Genomic DNA, 11,484 nt, shown 5'->3' on the forward strand with positions numbered 1-11,484 from the left:
AGGAGGAACTTCCTTTAAATGAAAAATACCATAAAAGCAGAAAGTGTTGTCCCTGATTAGCTTGTGTGGACTGCACAAGGTGATCTGGGACGACACCTTAAGCATATGCATTCAACCCTGTTTTCCGAGAGCAATGCTCAAATAAGCCTACAATCCAATACTAAATTGTAACCTACAATCCAATACTACTTTCAATAAAGATTCAGCATCATTGAGCATGCCATCACAGAGCAGCGATTTTCCTCCTTCTTTATAAAGTACCGGTAAACGGTACTTTCCCAATCGAGCGAAAATTTCCAAATTCCTAATCGGCATCTGAAAAAATCCCAATAGACGTCCGAATTTTTTTCTCAAACAACCGAAAGTTTCGTAACAAAACCCAACTTTCGACGAGCGAACAAAGAAAATCGTATAGTTGTGTGTAACCACGCGCTCGATTAATTTCGGGTTTTATTATTCAGCGTGTGCAATCAATAGAGTTGTTACTGTTTCTGGTTCTTTTGTCAGGCAGCCAGCGTACTGTTTTACGTCGGTTTGTAACCTTGCCTCTGTGGAAAGGGTGTTCAGTCTAATGAACAATCTTTGCACAAACAATCGGAACTGTCTATCACACGACACATTGACAGCACTAATGATGCTGTGCAGAGAGGGATGCCAGCAACTGATAGATGATCAAACATCAAAGATTGTTGAAAATTTCAAAAAAATAAAAGACAGAGACATTGCTTTACTTTATGCAAAAAAATAAACATGTTGTAAGTTTCATAAACACAATAAAACCAAATAGCAAGCATAACTTTGGGAAATTACTATAGCACGTCTATCAAATAAATATTAGAAAAATACATTTTCTATCAAATAGTTTCCACTTTAATAGTACTGAGACACGAAAATATTTTATTTATTACCAAATTTCACATAAACATGAGACTAAGCAATGATAAATGTCACACCTTAAAGAAATTGAGGCGCAAAAAAGAAGACATTCTTCAACAATTCACTATCTAGTCTTATTTAACATCTTTAATCTAAATATTAGATGGTCTGATTACACGCCTCGCTTCACGCCCAAACATAACATCCAAGTTATCTATTTAGGCCACAACAAATTGATGATTTGTTCTACGGATTTTAGCCCAAAAAAAATGGAGCGAGCGAGCGAAATAAAAATAAATTAATTTTTATTCTATTTTTAAAAAAATCACAGGCGAGCGAAGAGCGAAAAATAAAAAATAGATATATTGTCTCTGTAAATTGATATTTGTTGCCAAATAAATGCATGATATCTTCAAAATACAAACACAAGGTCATTTAGTAGTACTAACTTATTTTAACTCTAGTCCAATGTTTGTTAAAGTATGATAAACAAAATATTCTCCAATAGTTATTCTGCTTATTCACAACAGGTAGTGACTACTTAATGTTAACATGGTACACTGTACTTTTCACTAGCAAAGTTATATAAGAAGCTCAGTCTTCTGTCAATGAAAGTTAAATAGCATGACAATAAATAATATGCTAAACATCAAGCGTAAGAAATATCTTCAATTTGTATTAGTTCTAAATATCATAGGTTATAGTAGTATACATTATACTCAAATGCATTACTTTGGTTAGTTTAGCAATGTTAAAATTAGAAATGAGAAGTTTAAGTTTTGTAAAGTAAAAAAAACCATAACTTCCTAATGAAAGAACAATAAGAAACAGATAGTTATTTTATTTTAATATAAAACACATGCCTTTTAATCAAAACTATTTATAGATGTGATTAGTAGGAGCCCTTTATTTTAACATAGCACAGTGACATATATTTGTCTAATTTGAGTGCCAAACAAGAGATGTGTTTGTCAGAAACACAATGCCCCCTACTGCGCCGCTTTGAAAATATATATTTATTTTTTTACATGAACTTGACCTTTCACCACTCAAAATGTGCAGCTCCATGAGATACACATGCATGCCAAATATCAAGTCAATATTGCAAAAAGTATGGCCAATGTTAAAGTTTTCGGACAGACAGACGGACAGTTCAACTGCTATATGCCACCCTACCGGGGGCATAAAACGACTAGTATCAGTTCTAGTATATTTATTAAATGACTAGTACTATAATATATATTTATAACAATAGTAGTAGAACAATATTTAGCGTGACTATTTGTAAAACACATCAATTTACAATAAAACATACTTTTCCAAGAAAAGTGCAATCACAAATGACTAGTATCAACTTTAATCTTAACACAAAACAATTAAAATCTGTAGAAATAGAAATTAAACTGGAAAATACGAAACACTAATATTTTTAAAAGTTAAAGCATTTGCTCTTTATTCCAATCCATGATTTTTCATTTTCAATCACAACATGTTAACATTTATAAACATGATGATGATGGTCATCATAAACACATACTTTTGCTTTGGTCTCATTTACAAACCAAATCAAAGTAAGAACTTTTGAAGGCTTGAATGAGTTCATTTGACTTTTTGTTTTTTTAAAAACTTCTTGGCGCCCCATGTTTTTGCCTCTTTTCCAGAATGTCGACAAGACACACAAATTGGCCTGACAATGGAATATTTTGTATACAAATCTGCAATATATGCATCGTTGTCATCTAACAGACAGTCAGGAGATCCACAGTGGATGCACACTGGTGGTAGGTAATGCCGACACTTGGCTGAGAAATAAGCTGTTTCCACCTCAGAGCTGCAGGTCACGCATCTCCGAACATACAGGTCAGGTGCATCTTCCAACTGATCTCCACAGATATACGAATGGCATGCCTTAATGTTCCGCAAGAATTCCTCCTGCAAGGAAGTGAAATGTTATGGAGCTTTTCACAAAATTGACAGTCATCATTATTCGCCCTATCCAAACAGAAAAAATCTATGGTCTTTTTTTCAGGCTTATAGAAATTCCCAATTTTACCAGCCTAAAGTGCTTGTAAAACTCATAAAACAGATATTAAACAATTTCTAATTTTATTTTCGCTATTTTTTTTCCAAAAAGAATTTGAGCAACTTTAAGCAACTTTAATCAACTGCCATTAGAAGCTTACTTTCAGAAAGATGAAAGTACGAAGAAAATTGCCATGTATTTGAAGGATTAAATAAAATTAAAAAAAAATTGTGTCTGTTATTTTGAACAAAATGTACACAAATGGCTGCGCTCGAAAATTCTGACTCAGGCTAGTAAAATTTCCCATATTACTAAATTTCTATTACTGTAATACTTCTCCAAAGCCTCTTCATAGACATGGAATTGATGGCAGCTATGTCTTGGATAAGTTCAAGAGCACATACATGTAACTAAGGAATAAGTGAATCAATATGTGTGAAAATTGTGTCATGTTAATCTACACTTCATGGTGATTCGCATGCAAACAAATTGCCAGAAGGATTGACCGACAGAGTGACTCCAATAAATTGCCTCCCAACCTTTGTGTTTGCAGCATTATTAGACTTGAAACCTATTCAAATCAAAGCAAAAACGAATGCATTTCCTTCATATTAAGATTATCATTTACCAATGCATTTTTTGTTTTACAACTATTTATATCTTGAATGGGCCTTTGATGGTATGAAATAAAAAACAATGTTTTGCAATGTCAATCTGGTGATATATTAACACATACCGTGTTTGATCAGACATTAACAAAAAATATTCGGGCTCTAAGTTGCAAACCAACAAGCCAAAGAGCTTTTTTCTGATCTGTAAAAATATGTATCATTCATATCAATTTATTGGATCAATACGTGTCTTTTTATAATCCTGCCAAACTGTGTATAACTGTGATGTTTAAATGTTAATTTAGACTCTTAAAAATTATGTAACCAACATGTTATGATCCTATAATGTTGAAACACGCTGTAGATTGTATTTTTACAAAACGTTTACCTGTTGTCGGTCAAGCTTGTTTGGACTGAAGACACATCTTGGCCTGCTACATTCTCCGCAAAGGACAGCATCTCGAAGCTTCTCATTCTAAAACAACATGGAAAGATATAGTGTAATGAAAGCAAAAATATTTAAAAAATGCTTTTTATGGCAAAATGCCCGCTTCAATTTCCAGCCTGCAAAAATGTTGACAACATGATATCATTTTGACATGATCACTTTTTCTCTTGGTGTTGCCAATTGCCAGGTGGAAGAAGGAACGGATGTATACTGCAACAAAAATGCACTTGGAATATTTCTCTGATTTTTATTTTAATATCACAGTTGTAATTCAATGAGGTTTAGTTTAAACCTATTTATTTTAGCTCGATTGCATTGAAAGCCTTAGGCTTTTTTGAAACGCTCTAGAGTCCTTTTCCTGGGACTAGAACCAGTACTTGGTGTCTATGGGGAGATCTAAAGCACGCTCCTACTATGGCAATTGAACCCGTGACCTCTCGGTCGCTAGGCGGACACCATATCCACTTTGCCAAGGCGACCTTACAATAAGGTTTGACAGTTTGACCTAAATATAATAATATAAACATGAAATAAAGTGTTAAGTTATTTGCGAGCTTCTAAAATATTATAATTATCATTACCCTCAAAATTTCTCGATTCTCTTTATCATGGTTTTGTAATTCCTCATCATAGGTTCCACATGGTCTGGTTGAGGGTCTGTACTTGTCACGGGTCAGGGCTTTCCCAAACAACTGGAATTATTATTATGTTATTATAATTTATATAATTGAATTGGCATGTTTAAACCTTATCTCAAATGTTGCTTCCAGTTTCTAAACACAATAGTCACACATTATCATTTAAATCATTAAATTAACTACATGTCAGCTGGACAAGTTAAGTTAACTAAAATGTCAACAAGGTATATAGTTAAGTATATTTATGCCTTTTTATTAAACAAAAGGCAGAACATAATATGTTGTCAGATCAATGAAGTAAACATGAGTAAATTGATTATTCAAATTTAATTGTAACTATTGACCATTTGCACAGGTACACAACCTTCAAATGCCAAAGTAAGTTTCCAAAATATATTTGTAATTTACACAACTTCATCCATTCAATAAATATGTCATATAATGGAATACAAATGCGATAAATTTACCTCACTGAATGGTAGGTAGTGTTCACCATTTTCGTCAGGCTTTGGTTCAGGGAGGAACCTGAGGCGGTCAAAAACATCCTGATCTCGGACTGGGTTAACGGAGCAGTAGCCACATTCATCGGATGAACACTTCTTTAACTGGAAGCAGTAGTGGCTGGATTCTGCATGCCTCTCAAAGAAATCCTTTAGAAGAAAGGACACTGATGTTTATAGACGCTCTTCCATATTAATAACATGTTGTTTTTTTGTCATTTTTTAAACAAGATGTATCTTTATACATAGGTTGATTTTTCATTATAAAATATAATAAACACACGTTTTCATTAATATTGTTAATAAGACAGCATAGCCTTCACAATATCCAATATTTAATAAAAAATGAATAATGTTACCCGGTAAACATTTAACTTTTAAAATTGAATAATTGTGTATTGTTCTGAGAAAACTGGACATAATGCTTGTGCATAAATTGTCATCCCAGATTAGCCTGTGCAGTCCACACAGGCTAATCAGGGACGACAATTTCCGCTTTTATGGAATTTTTCGTTTAAATAATGTCTCTTCTTAGCAAAAATCCAGTATAGGGGGAAAATGTCGTCCCTGATTAGCCTGTGCGAACTGCACAGGCTAATCTGGGACGACACTTTACGCACATGCATTATGCCCAGTTTTCTCAGAAAGCGACACAGTTAAACTTTCCATAACCTAGACAAATTGCTTGCCTGTGCCAGATGCATATTTTAAGGTTGAATGTTAAAAACCTTTATTTGTTTTTCTGTCAGATAATAGTATACGCACTGGCGCATATTAATTTAATGCGAAACAAATACTTAAATTGGAAGTTACATATTAAAAACTAATATAAATATGCATTATGTAACCAGTGACCATAAGCAATTTTAGTAGAGGGCAATATACAGTTATATCAATATAATTTTACTGAGAACAACAATTATTATATCATTTCCAGACAAGCAGGACATTATCTATGCATTTTTCTTTAAAAAATAAATTTAGTTTGTTTTACCTGCAGATGCTTGCTTTTCTTCAATTCAGCGCTTTTTGTGTCAGCTGTGGCTACTGGACTATCTGCTCCAAAGCCAACACCAGTGATATCTAAGATGGATGTGATCTCTTCATCTGATACCCCTTTCAAAGTTTTAACAGGGTTTCCTTTCAAGCTCATTTGTGAGAAACGTTTGTTCACAAGATCAACCACTGGTTCCATACTTTTCTTGAAAGCCTCTTTCAGACCATCTTTTAGTCTGGCTTGGTTTCTTACTGCAGTTAGAGAAGACAAGTTTTTAACCATCTGTTCATACTTCTCTTCCATTTCATTTCTGTCTAGCGCAACATGCTGCAAGGCCAAATTTAAAATGGACATGCAACGTTCAGCTGGGTTGGTCCAACTATGTGATGGTGCCGTTCGGAGTGCAATTAGCATGTCCAAATCTAAATGCATGAAGATAAGAGTGAGCGACAACTTAACCGTTTCATAAGTGACTCTATGATCCGGTCCTCCATCAGTATAAAGGCACATGATTGGGGTTCTCAAATTTAATCCATCTGAAGAGTAGGCATCATTTAATCTTACGAGTTCAATAACTTCAGCAGCATGTCTAAATGGGCTAGATGGGCTGAATACCTTTTCTTTTGTTGTCACATGCATGTCCCCTGAAAAGAAGCTGTCTTTCGAGTCCCTAGGAATTTCTGTGACAAGAACAACTGAAGGAACAAGACCGCAAAGATGAAAATCATGGTCAGTTGCAACTAATACAGGTCCCTCTGAAGGTGTTAGAACCTTGTTATGCCCTCTTACTCCAGTTGATATAGGGATTCCTGGTTCTCCCACTGGAACTATTGCCTTGTCGTCCATGCATAAGAACATAGCACTGTCTCTAAACATCACACAAAATTCTTTCATATACTGAAAGTATTTTGCAGCATAGTGTGAATCAGGATGTGAAACTCTTGCCTGGCGTGTCTGCACACGGAATTTAACATTGAACTGACCAGTGTACCTTAAAGCAGTCTTATGAAATGGATTACTGGGACAAAACTGCAGTCGGATCGTTTCATTGCTAGGAATGGGTGTTCCATCAGGCACTCTTTTACAAATGTCATTCTTTAAAGTCTCTATTGAAATTGCCAATGGCAAATACATTTCATCACATTTTCGTCTTTCACTGACCTGTAAAACCTGTTCTTCAAAGAACTTTCCCATTTCTTCAAAAAAGGCATCATAATATGTATCAGAGCCATTAGTTGCTCGTAAATCAATCAATAACTGAGAGTCATCTGCGCCTATGATCTTCGACACCCTTTCATTAATTTCTTTTTCACTGGAAGAATTGGCACTTTCTTCATGCCCTGTTAGGCTAAAATACATGTGTCTAACGACTGACTTTGGGCATTTCACATAACTTATAAACTTGTCAATAAATTCTTGTCTCATAGCCCTGCTTGAGAACGTCGGAAGATCTTCTGAAATTTGAGAGATAACTTTCATGTTGCGGGATGTTTTGTCTTCTGTTTGACCTACTGGAACACTCCAAATGAAATTTAATGTTCCTATGCTTCCTCCATAAGCAACCCTATACAACATAATCGGTTTGGACAAACGAAGGTTTTTGATGAATTTGCGACGTTCAATACGATTATCGGGACAAAACTTGTCAAGGTGCACATAGGTATAATCTGATGTTTTCACTACTGTCTGGTTTAAATGACTATATTCTTCTTTAACATTGGACGGTGTTACAGGATCTATGCAAACCGAGTTCGAGTCACCGCAGTTAGCTGTTTCTCTTTTATGACTTATGTTTTGGTGTTTTTGGTTATCATTTTCAAGTCTGTCTTTGTATTGTTTTAGAGATTCTGCTAATTCACCCATGATTTTGGCTAACACTGTGTTTCGTTTATCACTCAATGATGGCAAACTAAGGGCGGAGTATAGATCACCAACCAATTCGCCAAGTCTGGCTGCCTTTACAATAGGTGGTCTGTGCCTAAGTAATTTGTAGTTGTTGTAATTTTGAAATTTGTTTAATTCAGTTGGAACATGACAACTGGCATCTTTCAGTCTTGCATGGCAGTGATCTACGTACCACAAGGCATTGCTGAGAGATTTTAGGGCTTGTTTTCCACTGTCCTCGACAATATTAGATGGCCATCCACACCCAGTACTTTGGGCCCAATCAATCAAGTCGCAGTACAGTTGTTGTGGACCAGAAAGTTTCTTTACTTTTGAGCTTGTGTTTACTTCATATTTTTTGGGCATAATGTATACCTTGGACTTGTTCATTAAAACTGTGAATGCATTGGAGTTTGAACTTGTTGATGGAAGTCGTGCAGAATTAATTGTATATTCGACCATTTTTTTGTCAAGTTCTACTGCGACATTTAGTTGCATGTTGATGTTCGAAATTTTTATTCTATCGCTACTACCAACTTTACTGCAGATATTTACAGAATTCACGCATTCGGGCGACATTTCGAGGCCTGATGATGATGCGGCTGCGATGAATAAATCGCTAAAATCGTCCGTAATCCGGTGACACATTGCCACAGGAGAAAAAATTGAATTACCATTGGTGTCTTTCGCCGACACGACTATGCAGACGAGCGCCGCCATTATTTTACCATAAACCAATCTCATTATTATCACAAAGCGTTATAAAAGTCGTAAAATACGTAGGCTAAATTAAACTAAATCTGTAAACAAATACATGCGGAGCAAAATTGTTGCTGCGGGCGCGAAATAAAAATAAAAATATTTTTATTTAGTTTTAAGATTTTTAGGTGCGGCAAATCCGACGAACATTTAATCAATTTGTTGTGGCCTTACAATCCCATTTTAATCCCGACATAAACTCCCCACCCTGCAGAAAAAAATTAAATTTCAATAAATTCTCGAATCCTTCGAAAAAACTTTTTCGAACCACTAAAAACTTTTTGCTAAAAACAGTCCCCACGTAACTTTTTTATATTATTTCTTTTAATCATTAAATGTTATACAACCTTTTAAGTACCAGCAGGTGATATAAATAGGTGAAACTGGTAAACATTACGATGATAAGACAGACAACTTTTAAAAAATGTTTTGGTTGGTTGCACCAATGCCGATGTTAGCAGTGTTTCATTGCAGCTATGGGTGCTAAGGCCCATTCATGGAGCTTGTCGAGCACTGTTGGGCCTGTCGCATACCGTTGACGGATATTTCGCAGTTCAGTGTCATTTATAATAAATAAACATTGTTGATGGATGCCACATACCAAATCTTATGACACTCTGCGCTGATATCAAATTATGCCCGCCATTTAAGGATCATAGGTCAACAATGAAATAAAGACAAGAATTTTACAATCTAGAACACATAACCGCATAATGCATACCAAAATACAGTATCAAGCAGGGCTCACGCTGGGCTCAAATTTTAGTGACTTCTCTCTGGACACTGATTTAGGGAGAAGTGAGGAGACTCTAGGGAGAAGTGGAAAGACTCGGACACAAGGGTTTAAATGTAGGGCATTACAACACACATATATGTGTAGCACATTATTGAAGTATACCACTGTAGTACACATAATTATATTTCTTTTGTGTATCTTAATTTTTCCAGCAGTTCTAATTAACCAAGTAATAATAGGCACGACAGATAAATAACATTTTACTAGCTCTATATTCAATCCATTTTGATGTTAATATCATATTATATTGACTAAAGTATTTCAAAGATAATATGTTTATGAAGCAGTAGATAACATAAGCTTAATAAAACTGTCAGACCAGATAAATATTTATGTTTGAAATATGACAGTTAGCATATCATGCTTTCTTAATAATTATTTGGTATTTTTTATAGTCTTTCCAATTGCAATTTCACGTGAATACAATTCGAAATATGATAAACCACACCATTTTGACATCACCATGGGCGTAAAAAACAGCCAACTTGTGTTATACATTCCATTATTCATTATATGAGAAGAAAGCACATAACTCAAAATGCCCTAGAGGTAATGAATTTCTCCTATTCAAATGATGGGAAATGTTTAATAGATAACATAAGCTTAATAAAACTGTCAGACCAGATAAATATTTATGTTTGAAATATGACATTTAGCATATGCTTTCTTAATAATTATTTGGTATTTTTGATAGTCTTTCCAATTGCAATTTCATCTGAAAACAATTTGAAATATGATAAACCACACCGTCCGCATCACCCCGTCTGTATTCTTCATTCTATTTTTTCTTTAAAGAACTTCAAAATTAAATTATAATCGACGAAAAATAATGTATCCGAAAATGACAGTCCGAAAAATTGTACGCGTTATGCACATGAAACAATTTGAGCATATCGTTTGACAGGAAAATAATGAAAACCGGAAACCTAGCAAATACGTAATTAATATACAATTTAAATGACACATTGCTTTACGATAGCATAGTTTGTGGGTAAAAAAAACTTATCACCTTTTAATTTCAAACGATAATCGGCAGAAAGGTGTAACATCATCGACATAGATCTTATTATTTAATTATCATCCTTTTGTTAATTCAGATCAATAGTCGGTAGAAATGTAATTTGATCAACTGAGAATTATCTTTTTTTATTGTTAGGCTCCTTTTTATTTGTTTATCTTTAAATACGACGTTTGCCATCGGCCGCTATATAGCGTTGGCAGAAGACAATATCAACTGTGTATTTCCAAGTATACAGTATCTGCGCATGAATTATTATGTGTGAGCGAACTCAATGTTGATTGGCCAGCTACCATGTGACTTGAATGCTGACTTGACCAATATCAATCGCCGATTCAATTAGTTTGGAGGTTGGGAGAATCGGGGCGGGGTTTACCTCAAATTACCTGTCGCTCAATCCAGGCTGCGACAGTGTATCGGAAAATTGAGTCAGACCTTGACATCGAGAAAACCGGATGTAAACAAATTTCTATAAGAGAGAGACTGGAAGTGGCTTTTTATCTACAATTTCTGAAATTGTAGGCGACGATTGGCGTATAAAGCGACTTAGTTGCTCACGTTGCCCCCTAGCGCGAGCCCTGAACCACTGCGACAAATGGCTGACAATGAACTGGCGTCTCATGGACAAGTGATGTTTTATCGTAAAATAACTGTTAATATGTAACTGGTCATTATTACTATGCAGTAATCTAATATACATATAAATGTTTTACATAGTACTGAAGATGAGCTAAAAATATAAATATGCATCGTTAACAACAGTGAAAATCACAAGGCAGGTGACAGCACTCGAATTCGGACAAGTAATTCGGATACGAAATTAAATAATCCACTGGCGTACAACCAGAATATTGTTTATGTGTAAAATGGCTGTGAATAATACGGACCGTAATGCATATATGATATGTTTTGGCTGTCATATGCCCTGTGCAAA

General features: G+C 34.9%; 1 protein-coding gene across 1 annotated transcript; it reads right to left on the minus strand.

Moving 5' to 3' along the window:
* Nucleotides 1-1,708: 1,708 nt before the first annotated feature.
* On the minus strand, nt 1,709-8,709 carry LOC127864175 (uncharacterized). The gene is made up of 5 exons (XM_052403841.1): nt 6,091-8,709; nt 5,064-5,246; nt 4,540-4,650; nt 3,899-3,985; nt 1,709-2,808 (listed from the first exon to the last, which is right to left on the minus strand). The coding sequence occupies exons 1-5, from the start codon at nt 8,695-8,697 to the stop codon at nt 2,476-2,478; spliced, it is 3,321 nt and encodes a 1,106-aa protein (XP_052259801.1). The 5' UTR covers nt 8,698-8,709; the 3' UTR covers nt 1,709-2,475.
* Between the last annotated feature and the right edge of the window lie 2,775 nt (nt 8,710-11,484).

The sequence above is a fragment of the Dreissena polymorpha genome, chromosome 1 (genome assembly GCF_020536995.1).
Source record: "Dreissena polymorpha isolate Duluth1 chromosome 1, UMN_Dpol_1.0, whole genome shotgun sequence".
Taxonomy (NCBI): domain Eukaryota; kingdom Metazoa; phylum Mollusca; class Bivalvia; order Myida; family Dreissenidae; genus Dreissena; species Dreissena polymorpha.

Excerpts from the sequence above, each read along its gene's own strand:
- LOC127864175 (XM_052403841.1), bottom strand. The coding sequence starts at position 8,697 with ATGGCGGCGCTCGTCTGCATAGTCGTGTCGGCGAAAGACACCAATGGT. Across the intron at positions 5,247-6,090 it reads AGAAAAGCAAGCATCTGCAG|GATTTCTTTGAGAGGCATGC; the intron begins GTAAAACAAACT and ends TTTCTTCTAAAG. Across the intron at positions 2,809-3,898 it reads ACAAGCTTGACCGACAACAG|GAGGAATTCTTGCGGAACAT; the intron begins GTAAACGTTTTG and ends ACTTCCTTGCAG.